Source organism: Eublepharis macularius, chromosome 16 (genome assembly GCF_028583425.1).
Source record: "Eublepharis macularius isolate TG4126 chromosome 16, MPM_Emac_v1.0, whole genome shotgun sequence".
Lineage (NCBI taxonomy): Eukaryota > Metazoa > Chordata > Lepidosauria > Squamata > Eublepharidae > Eublepharis > Eublepharis macularius.
The window spans coordinates 42,565,920-42,588,915 of NC_072805.1; the positions used below are offsets into that span (position 1 = coordinate 42,565,920).

Sequence of the window (22,996 nt, forward strand, 5' to 3'; positions counted from 1 at the left end):
GCTGGGCATGCTGTTTGAACAGGGCCTACTAGTCCAGACCAATGTGTGTGCACTCCTGTTGTGTGGCTGACTTCCCATGCCAGCTTTATTTGAACGCCGCAAAAATGCTGCAATCATTTGGCACTCCCCATTACTTGCTGTGGAGAGAGCTGTGGATATACCATCTCATTCTCTCCTTGATATCCCCTCACACTGGGCTTTCTTCCAGTAACTTGACGGGACATACAAGGATCTCCCATCCTCTATTTTATTCCTGCACAAATGTGTAAAGAAGATCAAGTTGGGATCTTCAAGGCAGAGGAGGGATTTGAACCTGGGGCTATGCACTTGTCACTTTATATGTAGGGTTGGTTTACTCTTATTGTATATTTCTGTAGATGGGCTACTTCTCCAGTTGATGGGGCTTTCCCCTTTTAGGGCTCCCACCTGGACGTTTGACAAGCCCTGCTCCAAACTCATCCCTGCTGCTTAACAAGAATTTCAGCAGGGAGGCAGTTTGCAATGGAGAACTGACAGGCAATGCTTTCTGCACAACCCAGTTCCTTCCTGCCAATATCTCTTCAGCTACCCGTTTTCCATCACAGGTTCCTTCTGCAGGCTTTGCTTTGGGAGACGTGCCTTTGACACTCACAGCTTTGCACAAAGGAAAAGTTCAGAGCTCCAAATTTTAAATCACTCTGACCGCCTGGAACTCGACATTCTGCAGGCCGAAACCTCCAACAATTCTCAGCTCCAGCACCAGAATACAACTTCTGACAGCCAGGGTAGTTTATGGGCCCGTCTTATGCTACAAACTTAATGAGGGAAAGTTGCCGGTTCCCACAAGCGGCTGTTTAAACAGCACCTGCTGATGCCAACAGGAGGTAAATGCCTCCTCCGAGGCGGTGACATTTCCGCTTGCCTTTCTCTGCAGTTAGAGCCCATCTCTTAGGCACAAGAGCAGTCGGGGGGGGGGGGGTGCTTCAGCAAGCAACTGACTTCTCTCACATAAATCATATCAAACGATGTGGTGCATCGGATTAATTAAAAGGGTGTACGTCTGCTTAGAAGGGTATAACTGTAACTTCGGAGGGTGTAACGGTGCTTAGCATTGTGCTGTAAGATGCCGACACGGAAAGGCCTGAGTTTAGCATGCTGAAGCCCGATGGCGCGATGCAAGCAGTTCTCCGTTCCTTTCGGGTTTGGAACTCTGCCTAGGATCAAAGCATTACTTTCAAGAGGAGGCATCAGATCAGGAGGACCCCTTTGAAAACAGAAGCTCCAGAGTGGCCTTATTCAGATGGGGAACACGTAGGGTCCGGAAATTCCTGGAAATTTGAAGGTGGTGTCTGGGAAGGGTGGGATTTTAGCTAGGTGGTGGCTATAATGCAATTGTATAGAATCCATCCTCCAAAGCTGCCTCTTCCTTCGGGGAACTGATCGCTGCTGTCCAGAGATCTCTTTTCATTCTGGGAGATCTCCAGGAGCCACCTGGAGGCTGGCACTTCTTTGACCTCTTTTCCGCTGTGTGTTTTTGTCCATCGAAACCACCCCACCCACGTTATTATTTAACTGCCAAAATAAAATTTAAAAGATGGGCAAATAATATCAATCTTTTTAGGGACTGGAAGAATAAATCCCACCGGCCCCTGCCATGCATGGCCTGATCCCAATAGGGCCTGCCACCCCATGGCTTCTCTTAGTCTCATAAAAAAACACAGGCAGGGCCTAATCCCAGACCTTCCCTGTGTCTTGTAGCTTTGGATCTAAGATCAACAGTACTTCTTTAATTGAGAGCCAGTTTGGTGTAGTGGTTAAGAGTGCGGGCCTCTAATCTGGAGAACCAGGTTTGAATCCCTACTCCTCCACTTGTAGCCAGCTGGGGTGACCTTGGGTCAGTCACAGCTCTCTCAGAGCTCTCTCAGCCCCACCCACCCCAAAGGGCGATTGTTGTGGGGATGATAATAACACACTTTGTAAACTGCTCTGAGTGGGTGTTAAGTTGTCCTGAAGGGCAATATATAAATCAAATAATGTTGTTGTTGTTTGTTGTTGTTGGTGGTTGGTTGGTTGTTGGTTGGTGGTGGTTGTTGTTATCGGATCATGCACAAAAGTCCAGATGAAATATATATTTATTTTTTAGCCATGCCGCTGCTGCTAAGTGCTCAAGGCAGCCAGGAACCATTGAGAGCAAAATCTCACATGCAAACAAATCTCAAATATAATTAAAAGGGGGAAAAACGTTAAATGGGAAAAAGCACACACCGAATGCCAAGTGTTAGAATTGGTTAGCCAAATCAAAGCAGACTACAAATTCTTTTCCCTGCCATCAGAGATGGTGGTTCAGTTTTAATTTAAGTGTGTTTTACTTTGCGGGGTGGTGGTGGAGGGCTTCTCCCTGGAACTGCCGTGCCCTCTGCAAAATGGCACGGATCCTTCTATTTCATCTTGCAAGGTGAGGTTGAAGCATCTTGTTTCCCTCTCACCTTTCAAATAGGAAAGAACAGGCTTCGCCTCCTCTCTATAATTACGGGGAAGTAACACATCCAGAAGCCAAGCAATTTCCTTTAATTGGTGTTCTTCCCGGGCATGGTACAATTTGTGCCTGAGTGAGAGGTGGCATGACCCACGCCGGGTAAATGCTTGGCGTTCTCAGCTTTCAGGAAGATGGGCAGCTGTCTTGAAATGAAGGATGAGACCCAAGAGGGGTGCAAAAGGAGATCGTATTGGGTCTCCAGAGACCCAATGCAATACACCGATTATTGTGTCAGACTGGGAGCTGAACTCGCCCCACCTCTGGCCCTAATTTGCAACGTGACTCAGGGCCAAGCTACAAGTGACAAATGACACTTGAACAGCAAGTGGATTGAGTGGAGGGCAAGTGAACAGGGAGAAATACACTTGCTGTTCAAGTGTCATTCGTCACTTGTAGCTTGGCCCTCAGAGCCAAGCTACAAGCGACTCCTGACACAGGTTGGACACTTGTCAGCTTCCCTCAAGTTTTGATGGGAAATGTAGGCAGCTTGGCGGAATGTTGGACAAGTGACAGTTGAAAAGTCCATTGGGCAGCAGTCGGAGAGCCAAGCTGCAAGACCAGGATGCCTACATTTCCCATCAAAATTCGAGGGAAGCTGACAAGTGTCCAACTTGTGTCAGGCGTCACTTGTAGCTTGGCTCTCATTCATAAGACTCGGGGCGACTCACAGTTTCTCAGATTTTACCTCCTTTCCAGGCTTGTCGCTGGGATAAATTGGAAAAAGAAGAACCAGGTAAACTACCCTGGTGGAAAGACAAATGCACTGCATAGATTTTCTTTGACATCATGGGAGGATATGCAGCCGCAGAGAACCGCATGGGAATCAACCTAAATCCAAACCCGTTTGCGTTGTTTATTGGACGCCCCATCCCGTTGATCATCTTGACTTATACTGTGCAATCCGCCTCGAGTCTCAGTGAGAAAGCAGACAGCAAATACTGTAAATAAATTTTAAAAAATAAAATAAATATATGAACTTCTGGAGCTGACTCGCATCGCATTGGACTCTTGGTCCATTTTGCTTAGTGCTGTCTACTCTGACTTGTTCTCGGAGGAAGGATTTTCTTAGCACTTACTGCCTTGGTCCCTTCGCCTAGTCGCTTTGAGCCTTTAATTGGTGATACCAGGGAGGTAATTTCGGACTTCCCTCGTGCAAAATCTGTGCTTGCTTTCCCACTGAGCTGCCACCCCTTCTCTTCCCTTAAGGGAAACAGGATTCTCAACCTGTTTCTCTGCGTCTTCCAAATAAAGATGCCCAGGATTGAAACTGGGACCTTCTCCATGCAAAGCAAATGTTTTGCAACTAAGCTACAGTCCCTCGTTTCCCCATATGATTAATTCACTCTCTTTATTCCTACATCTTCCATTTATCCTTAGGAGCACCTGCCTCACTGTTCGTGCTGCCCTCTAGTGCCCACTCCCAGCTACAGCGGCCAATTTCACAATCCTGCGTTTATGCTGCCACCCTGTGGCCAAAACAGAAAACGTCACATCTTTCAGCCTCCTTTATAGGCCTAATAGCATTTTAAAGACTAGATTTCCAAGGTATGAACTTTTGAGAGGCAAAAGTCTTTAAGGTGCTATGGCTCTTACTCTTTGACTGCAGATCAACACTGCTACCCACGGGAAACTTTCTTTATGGGCCTGGTAACAATTAGATTTGCTTGTTTCCTCTTTTTTGGGAGGGGGGGATAGATAAAGAAAGGGGGAATTGTTCCCTCCAGTTTGTGTAGCAGAATGTAGCCCCTTAGCTGTTCTGCGGTGCTTTGCTTTGAACAGACATTCTTGTGACTGGTGAGGGCCAGGGGCTCTTTCCCCCATTTTTCTGGTTCCGTGCCTTAAACAACTGCATGCTTGGAAGAAATTCAGGAGGTGCGTCTTTCCTTATGCCAAAGAAAATCTGCTCTGCCTGCTGTCCATATCTACGTTAAAAACATTTGGACCCTAGCAGGAAAAAAAATAAGATGGTGATGACATTATTCCTCTTTAATTTTGTATTTAATACTTTAGATTTACCAACCCACAACTCTCAGCCAGAACTGGCAACTTAGGTATTAACAATAACAATAACAATAACAACTCCAGTCATATACTGCTCTTCTGGACAGATGAGTGCCCCACTCAGAGCAGTGAAATAGTTAGTGTAGTTATTATGCCCACAAAATAGCTGGGAAGCTGGGCTGAGAGGAGTGGCTGACCCAAGGCCCCCTGCTGAGTTCATAGCAGTAGCAGGAGTTGAACTAGCAGAGTGCTGATTCACAACCCAACCAATTAACCAGTATGCTAGAGCCTCTTGAAGTGAAATACAAGCAAAACAATACAATCTGTGCCTTCAGTTTCTTTGCAATCTTAAAGCAGAGAGGCAACACAACTAGGAGGGATCCGCTAGGGGTTTTGGTTACGTAGTTGATGTCTTCTTTGGCTGATTTATAATGCAGAAGTTGCTGAGGTTCATAAGCTCTGTTTCAGGAACTCGCGTCCCTATTTCTGGATGCAGAGGAAAGTAATGTGTTAAGGATGGACAAACTTACGGATAGGTTTATCATTGGCTGCTCTCGTTCCAGGGTTAAACTCTCCGTCTCCAGAAGAAGAAAGATAGCTCACTACGCTGTACCACTTTAGGACACGAACTATGGCCAGGATCACAGAAGAAGCAGATCAGACCTTTCACCTGTCTAGCTGAGAGCTGTCTACTCCCACTGGTTTCAGGCAGTGTAAGATCTTTCTCTGTACCTTCTACCTAACTTCTTTCACTGGAGATTCAAGGAACTGACCAAATGAGTTTCTTGCATGTGGTTCGTGCCCCCAAGTTCCTCTCTTTAGGTAGAATGGTAATTCTCACGTTCACTTCAGTGCTGGAGATCTTTCTAGTAGCAGCCCGTGACTCAGATGTGTTTGTGTAATATCCTCATTACCACCACAACCCACACAAACAGCACAATCCTAAAGAGAGAGACTCCAGTCTAAACCCATTGAAATCAATGGGCTTAGACTGGGATAACTCTGCTTAGGATCACACTGAAAGTTCTCCTTCTGTTTCTTCTACTCTAGAGTTTGGGCTCCTCACTGTCCTCTCGTTCAAAACATAAAATTTCCCCGTGCCATCGTGGCACTCTGTAAATCTTCCCTGCCATTTTTGTCCGTCCTTTCTGGCTTCGTTCCTTTCTATATATCACAGCGGGAGCCGTACATGAGTCACATCTGTCTCTTCCCAAAGGGATTGATGTATGTTTTGTGGGTTCTCTCCATCAGTCCCAAATTATTTTCCTGCACTGAGTGACAAAATGGAGTTCGGAGGATGTACATTATTTTTATCGAACGCCATGGCTCGTAGCCCCCACTCCCCCCTACCTGGTTGGCACAGTCCCAGAAGAGAGAGGGGAAAAAAAACTCTTCTGCAAAAGATAGAATCACAGCTTGGATCCAGACATTTTGCTCTTTCTCCTCTCTGGCCTTCCTTTGTCCCATCTCGATCCTCCCGCCAGACTTCTGCTGTCACGTATTTGCCTCTCTTGTCCCGAAGTGCATTTTATAGTAAAGAGTCCAGTAGCACCTTTAAGACTAACCAACTTTATTGTAGCATAAGCTTTCGAGAACCACAATTCTCTTCATCAGATGCATCTGACAAAGAGAGTTGTGGTTCTCGAAAGCTTATGCTAGAATAAATTTGGTTAGTCTTAAAGGTGCTACTGGACTCTACTATTTTGCAACTACAGGCTAACACGGCTATCTCCTCTGGATCTAATGCATTTTATGTTTCTTTTGAAACCACCCAGCCTGACTTCTTATCCACTTCCGAATCCCACACAAGTTCCTCTCTTCCCTCTCCCCACCACCCACTTCTCCCTCGATCCTCATAACCGAATATCCCAAAAGCTCTTATACTGAACCACGAGTCTGTCAAGAACAATATGAACTCAGACTAACAGTGGCTCTCCGAGGTCTTGAGTGGAGACACCACATCACCTGTATCCTTTTTTTTTAAACTCAAGATGCTAGGGATAAAACCTAGGGCCTTCTACTTGCCTTTTGCGTCAAGCCATACCCCCTCCCAGGACATCATGAGTGTCAAACTAGGATCTGTTTGTTTCAGGCGAGTAGCCATGTTGGTCTGTAGTAGAAGAGCAAGGTTTGAATGCAGTAGCACCTTAAAGACCATCTAAATTTCCAGGGTATGAGCTTTTGAGAGTCACAGCTCCCGAAGGGACCCAAATATTGCTAAACTAGGATCTTAGAAATCCAGATTTGAATTCCCGTTCTGTTACAGAAGCCAGCTGTGTTACCTTGGGCCAGTCAATCTTTCATACGAGCCTACCTCACAGGTTGTTGTGAAGATAAAATGGAGGAGAGTGATGTGGTAAGCTGCGTTGGGTGCTAGTTGAGGATGAAAAACAAGGTATAAATATTGAAATGAATAAAGTGATACCTTAATGATGGTCGTAAAACAACCGGCTCTCAGTCCCCGCTCATGAACGGTTAGCTGTTAGCCCACCTTCCCTGTTGGCCCCTCTTTCCTCAGGCAAACTTACCTGTAAACAGTGGGGAAGAGAAACATCAGCAGAGTTGTATCCTGGAATACAGCTGAGTTGGTGAGGGTTTTGGGGGGGGGGGGTTTGTGCCTGCTCTGCATTTTTGGTACATTATGCATATTTCAGCAATCTTAACGTCAGCCTGGAGGGAGATCTGTTTCCAGAAATTCTTATGCAGGTGGAATGCAGGGAAATGTAATAATGAAACTGGAGAAACACCTTGATTATTTATGCCAGTAGGTGTCACTGCGGATCTTTCCACACTCATCTTGCAATGCGGGCTCTTGAAAAGAAAAAAGAGAGAGTCTGCCAGCCCCCAGTTAAACTTTCCTGTGTTTTCAAAGCAGGAAGTATCGATCCCTGCAGTGACTGGCCGCACTGGCTGACCCCTGTTTCCTGGCCTCCCTTAAAACCCCGTTGGACCACCCAAGCATTGAACAACTAGGAAGACATGAGGCGACCTTTTGCCTTGATTCAAAGTATCTCAAAGGAAACAGGAGGCTGAATAGGAAAGAGGATTGTGGTATAAAGGAGAAGGAGGTTTTGCTGCCTGGATTCTCTGAGGTGACGCTTCTGTGGCATTGCCAATGTTATAGTTACAAGGGAGAAAGAGACTGTTTGCATACATTAAAAATAGGATAAATCACACACAACCGTGATAAAGGTTTCATCTGCAACATTAACAGTGCAATCCTAAAAAGAGTTATTCCAGTTGAAGCCTATTGAACTCAACTGGCTTAGACTAGATTAACTCTTATTAGGATTTCACTGTAAATTCAATAGTTTATCACAAACTAATTAATTAATTAATTTCAGAATTTCAAATTATCTTCATTTGCAGTTCAGATGACTCTCCAATAGCTATTCCTAATACTTTGGGCATAAATCAATAAAAGTACATACAAACACTATCATAATTATCATCATCATCAATATCAATATAATTCTCAATGTGGTCAAATCTGTGGATACTTAAACCCAGAGACTAGAGCCATGCGCAGACGAGACAGAACTTTCTACAAGGCTGAAAAGTCTGAAATCTAAAATAGCAACAATAGATGGAGGGATGTAAAAACTCAAAATAACAGAAACAGCATCTATAGCTTTAAGAAATGAATGTCTCCAGTGGCTGTTGCTAGGCAAACAATATCACCAGCCTTCAAGCCTGGGTTTCTCTCAGTAAAGGAAGAGGCGGCAGGGACTGTTCCAGGACTGTTTTGGACTTTCAGGGAAGATTCATCGGGGCCAGACCTGGCAGCAACTACTGGGTGAATCACTACCAGCCAACTTGCCACTCACACAAGCCCACAATATCACCAAAATCACCGTTACCAACTAACTAATCAATTGTAAAAAAAACTTTTAGAACACGTTATGTGCAAAATTACAAAATTTACTCACACAATATAAATATCAGCAAGTCATTCTAGCCACTTCTGTTAGGACAACTATACCAGTGTGTATATTGTCATTCCAATAAGCATCTTCAACAACTATAACAGTGTGTATATTGTCATTCCAATAAGCATCTTCAAAGGGGTGGTGTAACATTCAAACCAAGCCCCTGTTGTTTGCAGAAACATCCAAAAAATCAGATTTTAGTTAGATCAAAAGGTTTATTAATCACAGATGATGTACATTTACGGTGCGGGCGGGGGGGGGGAACCACGGAAAACATAGTTGCGATTTAATGAGAAGAAAATATAAAGCTATTTTGGGCTTAGTCTTTTTTTTTTTTGAAATTGTATTTTTTTTACTCCGAGAAACCATTTTATCATTTGTAAATTACACAATGGGGGGGGGAGTGCAGAAGGGGGGCTTTCTGGCACCAAATGTAAATTTCAGACATTTCTGTTCTCAGCTGTTCCTCAGCAAGGAGAGTTGCCGTTCAAAATAGCATATGTTGCCGGAGAAAAATATAGCAAGGAACAAACGACGCTAAATATTTCTCACAACAGCTTGGAGGACAGACCAACATGAGTTGCTGCGCAAATGGCTCTTTAGGAAAGGATTTGGGAGTCACCTTCTTGTTGCAAGCTGAGTGCGAGAACAGATAAGAATGGGGGTTGCCAACCTCCAGGCGGGACCTGCAGATCTCCTGGAATTACAACGAATCTCCAGGTGACAGAGATCAGTTCCCCTGGAGAAAATGACTGCTTTGGAGGGTAGACTCTGTATAGGGTTGCCAGGACCCTATACCCTCCCAGAGGGAGGGGAGAACCTAGTACTTACCTCGTGTTGCTTGCATGGACATTATTTGTGCCCCGGCACTTGCGTGATGATGACATCACTTCCGGAAATGACATCATCACGCCACAGGAGCATACCCAAGCTCTGCGTAGGGCAGATTTCGTCATTCTTTGTGGCCGGTGCAACGACGTTACTTCTGGAAGTGTTCCCAGGGTGCCTGCCTGTGATGGGTGACCTCTGTGGGGGGCTCACCATGTCCCACTAATTGCTGGTGGATCAGTGGGTGGGGGGGGCAGATCCCCAGGAGTGTGGAACCCTAACTCTGTGGCAGTATATCTCCCAGGGTTCTTTCTCCTCCTCCAACTCTGCCTTCCCCAGGCTCCAGAGGGAGACTCGCCCTCTTTCAATGTCGGCTGCTGTGTTTAAGGCTCCAGGTCTTCTCCCAGTGCCTTCAGCTCCTACTTCTTCCCTTCCATTGGTCTCAGGTCTCCAAGTGATATCCGAATGCTAGAATTCATTCTGGAAATTTTGAAAAGTAGGCACTGTGAGCATTTTTGCAGATGAAGCCCTGGGCAAAGGACATCCGAACGTGCCAGTAAGGACAAGGAAAACATCAGGGTGAATCTTCTGGGAAACTTTTCAGGTTTTTTCAGCAGAGTTGTACCCTTCTAAAGCTCCCAGGCTTGCAACTCTGCTTACAATGACGCTGGTAGTTACTCGTCTAACATATTATACACGACCCAGACATTCTGTTTGCAGAATTATGAAAGTGTCCTCTTGAGGACTGAAAAAAATTGCATACCCCACAGCCACAAAGGTGACTGAACTTTACAATAACAGGAGCAATCCAATGGCCCATTGAAAGTCTCATAGTTTGGGAGTAGATCTGATAAGCAGTTTGAGTGGGAAGGAATCATAACTCAGTCAATAAATCCATTTGAATAGCATTTGCAGTCATCTTGAGGTCCCTCCACACTATGAGTCTCTCAACACAAGATGCCTCAGCATGTGCCTGTCAAGTGTAGGGAGATGCAATGTTAACTGGGAAGCATAGTTTAAAAAGACAGAGCCGGCAGAGATCGCTCCTCAGAGGTTTGTCAATTTCATCTTCTCCTCAGGGAAGGCTATTTCAATTTCACCTCCTCAGTCTAAAACTGTGTGTAACAGCAATCAGAGGGTCACAAGGAATGGAAATGGGCTGGAGCTGCCTTCCAGAGCCAGGCTTGGATCTGGAGAGGTTCTAATGGGCTGAAGTTTCCCTTCTGACATTTCACAGCCCCTTCACACAGCTCCAGCACGGAGCAAAGCCTTTACCCTGCCACCAGCTCTGTCTCTTTAAACTACCCTTCCCAGCAACCATTGCATCTCCTGACACATCTTCTTCATGTGTCAGATGTCTCATGTAGAGAGACTCTATGGCACAATCAGTTTCCCAAAACGGCTTGTAGAAAAACAGGCCAAGTCCTTAGATTTGCAAAGGCACCCAGCTTGGAAAGATAACTGGGGTCCTGGGTTGCTTTTTAAAACATTTAACTCTCTCTCTCTCTCTCTCTCTCTCTCTGTATGTATATAAATGAATCTGCCACCAAAGGCACTTTTTCCAGGTGCAAATAAAAACCTTTCTCTGTGGCTCATGCATACATTTATAGCACTCATTAAAAAGCTTTGAAGTTCAAGGGCTTTGAAGATGTAAAGTATCACATTCAAAGCGTTCTTGGACTCCTTATTTAATTTAAAGGTAAGAGGTTTTTCTTTCTTTTTTGTAAATAGTTATATTAGGTCTGCAACTTCCCTCCACCGAGTGTATCTAGTGGTATCGGCGATCTAATTTTCTTTCTCCTACCGAAGTGCAAGACAGTGAAAGAAAATCTTGTTAATGTTGGAACTGTGTGTACCATTACACAGACTTGTTTCTTCTTCTGGAGTAGGGAATCATATTTATTCTTGCCATAATCTTCACTACCAGCATTGACCCTGGGCTGAAATCATGAAAAAAAAAATCTACTAGTCAAATGTCTTCACCCTCTAGCCAAATGTTTTCTACTAGCCAAATGTCTTCACACTCCAGTCAAACGTTTTCTACTAGCCAAATATCTTCACTAGACATGGGCACGAACCAAAAAAAAATTAATGAACCAGCGGTTCATGGTTCGGGGCTACTGCCGAACCTGAACTAATGAACCAAAACGAACATTTCCCGCTGATGAACTGGTTCGAGGTTCGTGGGCATCAGAACGGCCCCCGTTGGACTTAGAGAGCCCATATTTCCAGGGAGTATTTAGCAGGCTCTCCTCCAGACAGCACCCAAGTTTGGTCAAGATTGCGATAGGGATCTTGGAATTATACCATCTTCAATCCGAGGCCCCCAGGAAACTCCCATTCGATACTATTAGAGCCACCAGTTGACGTTGGCCCAGTGTACAAGGGGTTGGCCATCAGAACTGTCTATCAGGGTTTGCAGGGATGAGATTGGAGTGCCCATAGCTATAGAACACCCCCTTCCCCTGGGTGTCTTCTCCCATATAAGCAATTGTAACCAATTTGCAGCTCCATGGTTGGAAGGAAGACCTGTCGATCAAGGTAAGCTGGGCTTCGATTCAGGTTTCCAGGGTGACAGAAGGAGTGCAGGCAGAGTTCAGGCATTCCCCCAGCTCCGTGTCCAAGGGAATTGATTGATGGTGCCTGACTGTCTGGCTTCACGAACGCAATGAACTAAGCTTCCAACGAACGCTGGTTTGTTGGCCATGGACCCTCATGAACCACCGGTTCATGAACAGACCATCAGGTGGTTCGTGGGCTTTTTTGGTTCGCAATGCGGTTCGTGCCCATGTCTAATCTTCACCCTCTAGCCAAATGTTTTCTACTAGCTAAATCTCTTCATCCTCTAGTCAAACATTTTCTACTAGCCAAATATCTGTTAGTGTGATAGGAGGAGTGGGTAGTGGAACATATAAAGCTTTGCACCGAGTCAACCTTTAGACTTGTATGGTCTGCTTTGACAAGTAGCCACTCTCCGGGACTTCAGGTCTTTCCAGTTCATGGGTACCTTTGCCAGGAGCTGCCAGGATCAAAACCAGAGTGTGTTCTGCTGCTCAGCTACGAGTCCTTCCCTAAAACATTAATGGCATGACTTGACGATGGACTTCTCTGAGACAAACACAAGATCTCAGCCTACACATGGAGTGTTTGTTGAGATACACACTTAAGATCCAGCTACATTCTCTGACCCACAAGTCTCTCTACACGAGACAACTGACATGTGAAGAACACGTATCGGGAGATGCAATGGGAGCCGGGAAGGGTAGTTTAAAAAGACAGAGCCAGTGGCAGGGCAAAGGCTTTGCCACACACTGGAGCTGTGTGAAGGGGCTGGGAAATGCCTAAAGGGAAACTTCATCTCATTAGAACTTCTCCAGGTCCAAGCTTGGCTCTGGAAGGCAACTCCAGCCAATTTCCGTTCCTTGCTGCTCTCTGGTTGCAATCCCACACAGTTTCAGACTGGTGAGGTGAAATTGACAGAGCTTTTGGAGCAGTGAAGATGAAATTAACAAATCCTCTGAGGAGCAATCTCAGCCGGCTCTGTCTTTTTAAATTACACACACACACACGGCTAACGTTGCATCTCCCTACACTTGACGAACACATACCAAGGCGTCTCATATAGAGAGATTCACTAACTCTCTTCTGTCCCCTGATACTTGAGATCTTTTCATTGGAGATGGCAGTAATCAAACTAGCGATCTTCTACAAGCAAAGCAGATGCTCAGCAGCTAAGCCACAACCTGTTTGATCAGCATATGGAAAAGCTCCCTAACACATACATGCACACACACACAAAATCTCCTTGTACACTTAGCACTAACATAGAAGATTGTGCTTGAAACACATGCTTCTCTTTTACGTGTTGTGTACCTGAATGAATCCTATAACCTGTATGAAGCAGCTTGATTGTAAAACATTGTAGCTCTGTTCACATTACAACAAACGCACAGATATCCCGTATGTATTGGGCATACATCTGTTTGTAAGAAAGAGCCAATGTGTGTTGACTTTGTGAATGAAACATGGCTTGTAGTTCACTGTGAAGTGAAAATGGTGATTATGAATAAACTTTGAGGATCGGACTACGCTGCCTCTTTCACACATGCGATTTTCCACTTAGTGCTGCAGCGATCGAGAACTCAAGATGCATTGTGGACCAAGAACCTTTCTGTATTCCTCATCTCTATCCTTTCCACTCCGCAAAAAAACTATTTTGATTTTGCCTCTCCTTTGTATGTGTTGAAACTCATGAGTTTTTATTTTTATGCCGATTTGCTCCCTCCTTGTTCTGAATTGCTCAGACATGGAATATTTCTAAAATTGAAACAAATGTTGACCTCTAAAATCGAAACAAACAGTGGAGGAATAAAGCAAGAGCACCAAAACCACAAAAATGAGAAGGAATGAACATTTGTGTATCCCAGGGCCGGCGCGCCCATGGAGGCCAGGTAGGCGGTGGCCTCGGGCGCAAGGGCTTTGGAGGGGCACCGGAGGGGGTGTCGGGGGTGGAGGCGCACGCAGCGAAGCTGGCATGACTGGGATGCAGCTACTGCTGCAGCCAGCCAGCCAGCTCCGTGCTGCTGCCCCAGCCGGGCGCAGCCTCCGGGCGCCGCCCCAGCAGCGGCTCGCGGCTTGTGTGCCCAGCTAGGGTGCGTGGCGGTGGCAGCACGGAGCTGGCTAGCTGGCTGCAGCAGCAGCTGCAGCCAGCCACACCAGCTCCGCTGCGTGCTCCTCCACCCCAGCCGGGCGCAGAAGCCATGAGCTGTTGCTGGGGCAGCGCACGGAGCAGCCCCCATGCGCTGCCCCAGCAGCAGCTTGAAGCTTCTGTGCTCGGGGCTCTGTGACTTGCCCAGCCCCCCTGCGGTGCGTGATGACATCTGCGATGATGTCATCACGCAGTCCGTGGTGTGCACGCGTGCGCAGAGCATGCGCACGCGCCGCCTCGGGCGCCAGAACCTCTGGCACCGGCCCTGGTGTATCCCAGGCAACAGCTTGTTCCGTCAGGTGCCGTGATGGCCTTGCAATTAGGCCTTTAATTTTGAAGGGAGATACCCCTTTGCCTTGCCATTGAAGGAGGGAAAATTTATTATGTCTATTTCAAGTTAAAAATAAACCAAGTCGTCTTCTAATAATTATGCATTGGTAGATGAAAAGGAGTACTTATGAAAGAAGAGGTCCAAGAAACTCAGTCCCCGTCTGATTTGCTAATTCTGTGACTGATTAGACAGCTGCCTACAATTCTAAAAGAATCTGTTTCCTTATTTAAGGTTTAAAAATATCAAAGCCCGCTCTTTGTAACTTTAAAGGTGTTCGGCGAAGGGAAGAATCTATTTCAAATGCCAAAATTTCCACTTCTTTCAATTTCTATTTGCAGCTGTGAACCTACTTCAATCGCTTTCCTTTTTCCCCACTCTCTCCCTCTCTCTCCCTCCCTCTCTCTTTTTTTTTTTAAAAAAAAATCTTTTCAACTGATCCACTGAGCTCTGGATAATTTATATTTAGCACTAAATAGTGCGCTAAAATTTGGAAACATTCTGACATAGTATTCGAGTTCAAATAATTATCTCCGTTATTCGTCCCGGGCTGCCCAGAAAATAGGACAAAGGGGAAAGAATTGCCAATTTAAACCCCCAAATGCGAACATCTGTGGATTTTTTTTTTCACCTTAGAAAAATAAAGAAGTGTCACACAGGGAATGAGTAATCCTCCCTCCCCCCCCCCGCCCTGAAAAATATGTAGGCTTTCACCCTCTTTGATTTGATATTATAAATTTAGCTGTGATGTCACCTGAATACTTTTTTCATCCTCTATGACCTGTTTTTCCTGAATGACAAATGATACATTCAGTCATTATACTAAATGGGGAAACAAAAGGACTCCTATTGCCAGTGGATGCAGAAGGGGGGTCCAGAACATGGGGAAAGAGTGAAGGAGATAAAGGACTAACTTGAGAGAGGATAGGTCTATCGTTGGCTGCTAGGTATGATGACTCAAGGGAACCTCCAAGCTCAGGAGCAACCTACCACTATTTGTTCCTGCAGCACACAAGAGGAGGGAGTCTTCATGCCCTACCCGTAGCCATTTCAAGGACATCTTGCAGCTATTTTGGGGAAACAGAATGCTGGATTAGGTGGACATTTGCTATGATCTGGCAACACATTTCACAAAGGGTGGAGAAAGCAGCGATATGGATATGGATATGGAGGAGGTACCAGAATACCTGTTTGTTCTTCCGTTTCTAAGCCTTCGCAGGATAGATTATATTTCCCAGCATGAATAGTAGTTAATATTTGGGAAATTGAGTTTCAAATTCCCACTTCGTCATGAAACTCGGTTGATTTTAGCCCAGTTGCTCTCTTGCACCTACCTCACAGGGTTGTTGGAGAGGGGAGGTGTGCTTCACCCTGTGCATTCTTGGAAGAAGGGTATGACAAACTTGTACTAAATATATTCTAGAGAAGGGGCCATGTTGTTCCAGGAAAAATAACATGGAATCTTGGGGCAACCTTAAAGACTAACTTGATTCTAGCACAAGCTTCTTCTTGTAAGCTCCATAGGCAGATGTGGGCTCCAGTCCACATCAATTCATGCTAGAATAGTTAGTTTCCAAGGAAGTCCTTCACAATCGTGACATCTAGAAAATCTTGTTATTTCTACCCTTTGGGACCAAAATCTGAGAATCTCGGGACATCAGATGCTGCGCTATATGACCTACACAGCCATCATAAGTAGTTATTCTCTTTCCTTTTCCTTTCCTTTTATTCTCTTAGAAGCTCATTGATCCATAAATCTTGAGCAGCGGAAAATACTTATTCTTTATTTTTTTGATGCAAGGGCTAAAAGGACAGAGACATATTTTGCAATTGCTAAGGTAAATTTAGGATCCTTATCCCTAAGCAAAAGAGCCAGGGTTTCTGGAATATAAGGAAATGATTGGTTAATTAAGGGTTTAATATAATAATCCCTTATATTTTCAAAGAACCTACATTTGAGCAGCAGTTATTCTCTTCTAACCCCATTGACTTCAATTGACCTAAAAAGGTCTAATTCTGGCTAGGATGGCAACATTATTCTGTGATCGGAAAGAACACATAACCAAAAATGTAACCATACAAACCACTTATTTAAAATCCCATCATACTACCTTGCTTCAAACCTTAATTTAAATCCCCATATGAAACTTCTGGGGTTTGGGAATTTAAGAGGGGGGTGGGGAATCAGACTTTTATTTCATCTATAAATTCTGAAATACAGAAGCTGTTTACAGCCCTGTGAAATTTAACGTATTAGTGTAAAGATTAATTCCAAAAGTTAAATCGTGACTCCCTAGATTATAAATTTTAAGATCTGCTAGTATTTCCTCTGTGCACCAGAATGGGAGTGGGAAGGGAAGGGGAGACAAGGGAATTCTGAGAGAGATGCTGGTTACTAGCAGTTTCGCAATAATTCATCTAAATATTAAACCCAAATCCCTTTTGGATTACTCAATGCAGACCTTACTTGGAAAGGCTGTGTTTTTTTAAAAAATTATTTTGCAGTTGATAAAAGAACACAAGGGAACAAGGGAACAAGAAACAAGCAGAGAACAGAAATCTTTAGAAGAATTATGCTGGGTAGCAACTTTGAAGTTGTGAGTTGCTGAAAAAGTGATTAGTGCTTTGTACCCCCCATAGGCGTTAGGCACTTTTATAATTCATAAGTAAGCATTTTTATAATTAAAAGGGGGGGTGAAAGAACAACATAAACCTTGAGATTTTCCAAGCACATGATTTTGGTAAATAGTCGATATTTCACCAGGAAGGAAATAAGTGAGGCAAGAACAAAACAGACAACTTGAAAAAGGAGCGATACAAATTCACGAAGACCAGAAGAGCTGAATAAAGATCAGAAATACTGTTATAATTCATGAAGTAACAGTGGCAAGAACCCTACTAGCATCTTATTGGAAAAGATCAATAATACCCCAACAGGAAGAATTGATAGCGAAGATAATGGAAAACGCAGAAATGGACAAACTAACTTCATTAATGAAAGGTCAAATGGAAGATGGCTTTGCTGCCCCATGGAGACCATTTTATAATTGGATAAAAAACAAACATAATGACCTGAATGTAGTAAACATATGAAGACATTATTGTAATGTGTTACTAACAATCACAGTTAAATGATTGCTCAAATGGCAAGATGAAAATGTGTAGCTAAGTAGAATTCTAACTCAAGCAGATTTTGTTTACTGTTTACCTTACTTCCTACCCCCGTTTCCCCTATCCTTATATGAGAAAACTAATAAATAAATTTTAAAAAATCCATGAAGAGCAGCAATGATGGCTAAAGTGAACCTCCATAGTCAGAGACATTTTATCTCTCTATACCTAGGAAGTAGGAGCAGGGGACTCGCAAAGATGCGGGTTTTTTGGCCACTCCACAGAAAGAGGGTACTAGATAAGATGCAGTTTTGTCCCTCTTCTGATGTCTTGCTTACAGATAATCTCAACCTATTTCACTGTTTGATTGTTTTTCCTCCCACTAAGTGCAAACTGTGTTTACTTTCCTCCTGGAATCCAATACAAGGATGAAAGGTTTGCATTCCTAAGAATGCTAAAGACCCTGGATATTTGGATGTAGTGAGGGGGATAAAAGGAAGATGGTTGATCCTTGGTAGAGGTCATTGTCAGACAGTGGCTTACTAAAAGTTGCAATCCAGACTACCTCTTGCAATTAGACATGAGTCCATTGGTTTCAAAAGATTTACTGAATATAAACAACCATTATAGTCCACTATCCAAGATACATTGATCTTGGCTGATACGTGAGTACTGTTACGAATGACAAGCAAAAGCAATGGTACAGAATAGCAATCCCCTGTAGGCCCCATCCTCCCCCACAGTTCTCAAAACAAACGGCCCGAGGGTGAGAAAGTTGTAGACATAACCTTCCTCTTCTCTCCGTGATGTTCCGGTGAACTGCTTGCCACCTGCAACAGAAGCACTTAAAATACTGACAAGATTAAAATGGAGTCTCTTTGGTTTGAAGACACATAAAACATAGTCAGAACCTGACCGTCATAAGGAAACGGTTGGAAATTGCAATGTCTGGTGTACTGCAGCAGCCAGAAGGGAAGAAGAGCCTACCATGCAGGGGGCAGCAAGGATCACTTAGTTAGGACAGTGAGAGCAGCATCTCTCTTCTTTCCTGGGGGTCATTTCCTTGTCTTGCCTCCTGTTGGGCTAAACAGGGCAATATCCTGCTTCTTCTCTCTCCTGCCTTCTTCACTCTTCTACAAGATGTAGTCAGATAGCAAGGACCCTATCTCTATCTCTCCTCCTTCACTCTCAAGTATATATTTCTTAAATAAACTTTTAGTCTCTTTAATCAGCACAGCGTAACTTCTCTGCTCTGTTTACGCTCCATTAACAGAAACAGGAGTTTGGAAGCCAAAGGGAGAATATATTCAGTGCCATGTGGGTTGTATGTATGGGTTCCTTACCAATTGGGTTGCAAGGCTGGGAAGAGACTGAGGGAGCTTTTGGGACTCGTTAAAGACAGGGAAAAGTCTAGATTTGAAGGAATAGCTGCGGGAAGAGGGGTTACCTGTCAACATCGACTAAGTGTGGATTAGTATGGCGTTTCCTACAAATTTCAAACCACTCCTTCCAAATGTTGCCAAACCGCTGCAAAAACATGAGAAACGTTTGAAGAACCCAAGTCAGGCATATAAGTGCCCCAAGGATTCTGTCCTGAGTGGACATGGGTCCTACCTGGACAGGAAGAGAAACGTAAGGCAAAAGTAGCCAAGAAAAGCTTGCCAGAGACAGCCCAGGAAAAGTTAGACAACTCCACCATGCCACCCTGCAAATACACAACAACGATCATAATTAAGGAGATTAAGAATTTGGTCCTTATTTAGAATACTCCAAAGACAGCCACCGGTATGAGTCTGCTTCAAAATGCTTGATGGGAAAACTGGTCCCGACATTTCAGAAGGTGTTGGGCAAGAAGAAACAGAAGACTAAACAAAATTGACCACGAGCCTCAGCCCAGCCTAGCAGAAGTTTCTTCTTCTTGCTTCCTTTTCTGTCGGCTGGGGCCAATGAGATCTGAGCAGCCGGAAGGCTAGTGTGGTGTAGTGGTTAGAGTGTTAGACTAGAACCTGAGTGATTTGAGTTCGGTTCCCACTGCGCCATGAAGATGACTAGGTGACCTCAAGCCAGTCAGTCACTCTCAAGTCTAATCTAGTTCACAGGGTTGGTGAGAGGAGAAAATGACAAATCCCTCTGGGCTACTTGGAGAAAGGGGGGAATCAAAATGTGGCAGGGATATTAGTCCCACCCATGACTCTTTCTGCGACATTAGAAGAAAATTAAGGGGTGATTCCTGACATATTCTAAATTTAGCACCATTTTGAACGTCTTGCTTTTAGGTCTCCAGTCCTGTCACTGCTTTGGGCAACCACGAAAGGGCCACCGTGGCAAACAACAGGAAAAGTACTATATCTCTAAGCAGATGTTTTGGGGCGTATGTTTGGGGCTTCCAACCGTGGCCCTTGGCTTTAAACCACTGGACTGCTTCTTTGAGGTTATATTGCTGGGGTTTGTAGCCTAGCTCCTTCTTGGCTTTTTCTAGACGGAAGTAATGTGTGACACCAGTTTTGTAGACCTCTGTGCGAGTTAGGAGGGGCTGGAAGTTATACAACCGCCCAACCACAAAATGAACCATCTCGGTGAGAAAGGCAAAGAAGTAAATGAGTGAAAGAGGCAGGCGGAGAGTCGGGAATGTATAGCCTAAATCTTCCACTAAGGGGCGGAAAAATTCAAAGTTGTTCACAGGCCGGCCGTCTGAGATGAAATACGCCTGACCTGCTGCAACGTATCCCTGGGTGGCTCCTAGCGCCTTTGCTGCTAAAATATGAGCTTGAACCAGATTATCTACGTGTACAAAGTCCACTAAACTGCTGGGATCCCCATACACAAACTGGAACCACCCCCGTTCAATGTAGCTAACAATTCTTGGGAGGTGTCTTTGTTCTCCAGGTCCAAAGATACCAGCGGGCCTCAGGGCGCAAGTTCTCAGAATCCCTTGTCCTTCTCCAAGCAGGGTCCCGTTGGCTTCCAGAACCCTCATCTCTGCTAAAGCTTTGGTTCTTGAATAGTGGTCAGGGTGAAGGTGGAGAGGTAGATAAGGCAACAACTCATTCCCGTTTTCGATTACTTGGCCCCCAAATACCACATTATACGTGCTTGTGTAAACCAGTCTCGAGACACCAGTTTTCCTACAAGCTTGGATGACATTCTCGGTTCCTCTCACATTGATGTCTTCTATGCGTTTGCGGTTCAGCTGCTCCCGGCCAGACATCCCGTAGGAAGCGATGTGGAAGACGCAGGCCACGCCTTGGAAAGCTCTTTCCAATTCAGAGACATGCCGGACATCGCCCTGTACAAACTTCACACCTTCTGGCATCTCTTGAACGGGCTTGGAGACATCAAAGAGAATCACGTCCACTCCTCTTTTGGACAAGGCACAACCTAAACTACAAGATGACAGGAAATAGGTTTAATAATAATAACATAATAACATTCGATTTATATACCACCCTTCAGGACAACTTAATGCCCACTCAGAGCGGTTTACAAAATATGTTATTATTATCCCCACAACAAACACCCTGTGAGGTGGGTGGGGCTGAGAGAGCTCCTAGAAGCTGTGACTCGCTCAAGGTCACCCAGCTGGCTTCAAGTGGAGGAGTGGGGAATCAAACCTGGCTCTCCAGATTACCACTACACCAAACTGGTTTCCAGTAAAGGACTACAGACAACCAAAGCTTGGCCAACAGGATGGACCTCATCAGAAATTATTTGACACCTGATGCTTTGAAGTAATTTGGACATGCAATTCTAATTAAATTAACACTTTAAAAATACTTGACCAATCTTTGCCTGGCTGGTTTAGAAATTTATGAAATTGCCTTACCTAACTTAGTAGAGTCAGTTTGCTGTAGCGATAAAGAGCAGCAGGACTCTAATCGAGGAAACCAGGTTTGAATCCCCACTCCTCCGCTTGAAGGCAACTGGGTAACCTTGGGTCAGTCACAGCTCTCTCAGAGTTCTCTCAGCCCCACCTACCTCACAGGGTGATTGGCATGAGGATAATAATAACATACTTTGTAAACCGCTCTGAGTGGGCGTTAAGTTGTTACTACTGTAAATCGAATGTTACTACTACTGTCTCCGTTAATTGGCAGCATCTTGGTCAAAGAGCGGTCTTTCCCAGTAGCTGAAGTCCTTCCCATAGTGATGGTAGGGGACTAAATCTGTGTGCAAACGACTTGATCTGCCATGGCGCTACAACTTCTTCCCCAACTCTCCGTGAACCAAATCTCTTTGAACAGTCCAATGGCAAACCCTAGTTCATAGAGGCTGGAATTCTAATCTCCACTGCGAAGGCTCAGGAGACAAGGAAACGACAAGATTTAATGAAGTCGGAGACGCAGTCGTATCTTTGAGATTTCAGGCAAGACAATTAGCATCTGGAGTCACCACTAAGTGACCAAAGTAATTGAAATGGTTTTTCTTCTCTCCGACAAATAGCATCGCTGCTAAATATAGGTGCAGTTTTACTGCTTCGCTGATTGCAGAATAAAATTAGCACTTTATGCAACAGGCACTAACCGGAAACCGAAATAACCGCCTCCTCCTGTAATGACGGCCATTTCCTTGACAGAGTTTTCTGCATCCATGTTTTCTTTCCTGTTGCTATCTTAAGCAAATGCATCTATAAATAAAAATAGAAAGCATAATAGAATCATTATGATTTTTTTTAAAATGTGGTTTTTAATACCCCCCTGCATTATAAGCTAAATATGACATGGCTTTTAGTAAGTGTTTCTTCAACTTCTCCATTGGTCCTCTTTGCAACAGAAACCTGTTCAACAGTTGCCAGCCTCCAGGTGCTAGCTGGAGATCTCCCAGAATTATAACTGAACTCCAGGCCACCGAGATCAATTCTCCTAGAGAAAACTGCTTCTTTGGAGGGTGGGCTTTAAGGCATTATACCCAGCGGCAGTCCCACCCCTCCCCAAACCCCGTCCTCTCCAGGCTTCACCTCCCAAATCTCCAGGAATTTCCCAACCTGGACCTGGCAACCCTAAGTCCTGTTCCCAAGGAAGTTTACAAAAAGAAATTGAAGATATAAATATAAAGCAAGCCAATGCATATTTTAATTGTTGCTATTTATTTTATATAGTAATAATCAGAGCAAGCCATGTCTCTTAGCAGAGATTTTTGGGGTGGAGAAAAACGAACGCAGGGGGCGGTGCTGGAAAGACAGTTCAGTGGCTTGCTTTGTGAACCAGAAAGGATGGACCCTTGTTCTTTAGCATCCTCGAAAGCACCCCTTTCCCGGCGCCACGAGCCCCCTAACTCTCACCTGTCCATCTCCCAGCTTGCGAACTCTCACCTGTCATCTTGCAAACGACTGGCCCCGCCCCCTCACCCCATGCTCGCCCCGCCCCCCAACTCGCCTAGCAGGTTGCTCTTCAGTCGAAACAACACCCTCAGGAATATTTCCCCATTCCCTCCGACTCCCTTTTGCAATTGCACAAACTGGTTCCCAGCTCCAGCCTCTTGCAAGCGAGACTCCCGCGGCCCCGCCCCAATGCAAATCAGCCGCCTGCAGCAATTTCATCGTGCAAAAGCATCGCCTCGCTCGAAGCCCTGCAGTCCTC

The 22,996-nt window shown here is 44.8% G+C and overlaps 1 protein-coding gene across 2 annotated transcripts; it reads right to left on the bottom strand.

Annotated features, from left to right (window-relative positions):
• Positions 1–17,992: 17,992 nt before the first annotated feature.
• Positions 17,993–22,754, bottom strand: SDR42E1 (short chain dehydrogenase/reductase family 42E, member 1). Of its 2 annotated transcripts, none has more exons than XM_055000479.1 (3): positions 22,729–22,754; positions 21,942–22,044; positions 17,993–20,803 (listed from the first exon to the last, which is right to left on the bottom strand). In XM_055000479.1, the coding sequence occupies exons 2-3, from the start codon at positions 22,007–22,009 to the stop codon at positions 19,693–19,695; spliced, it is 1,179 nt and encodes a 392-aa protein (XP_054856454.1). In that variant the 5' UTR covers positions 22,010–22,044; positions 22,729–22,754; the 3' UTR covers positions 17,993–19,692. The 2 variants fall into 2 exon arrangements, with proteins under 2 accessions (XP_054856454.1, XP_054856453.1); XM_055000478.1 differs by having other exon boundaries at positions 22,699–22,747.
• Between the last annotated feature and the right edge of the window lie 242 nt (positions 22,755–22,996).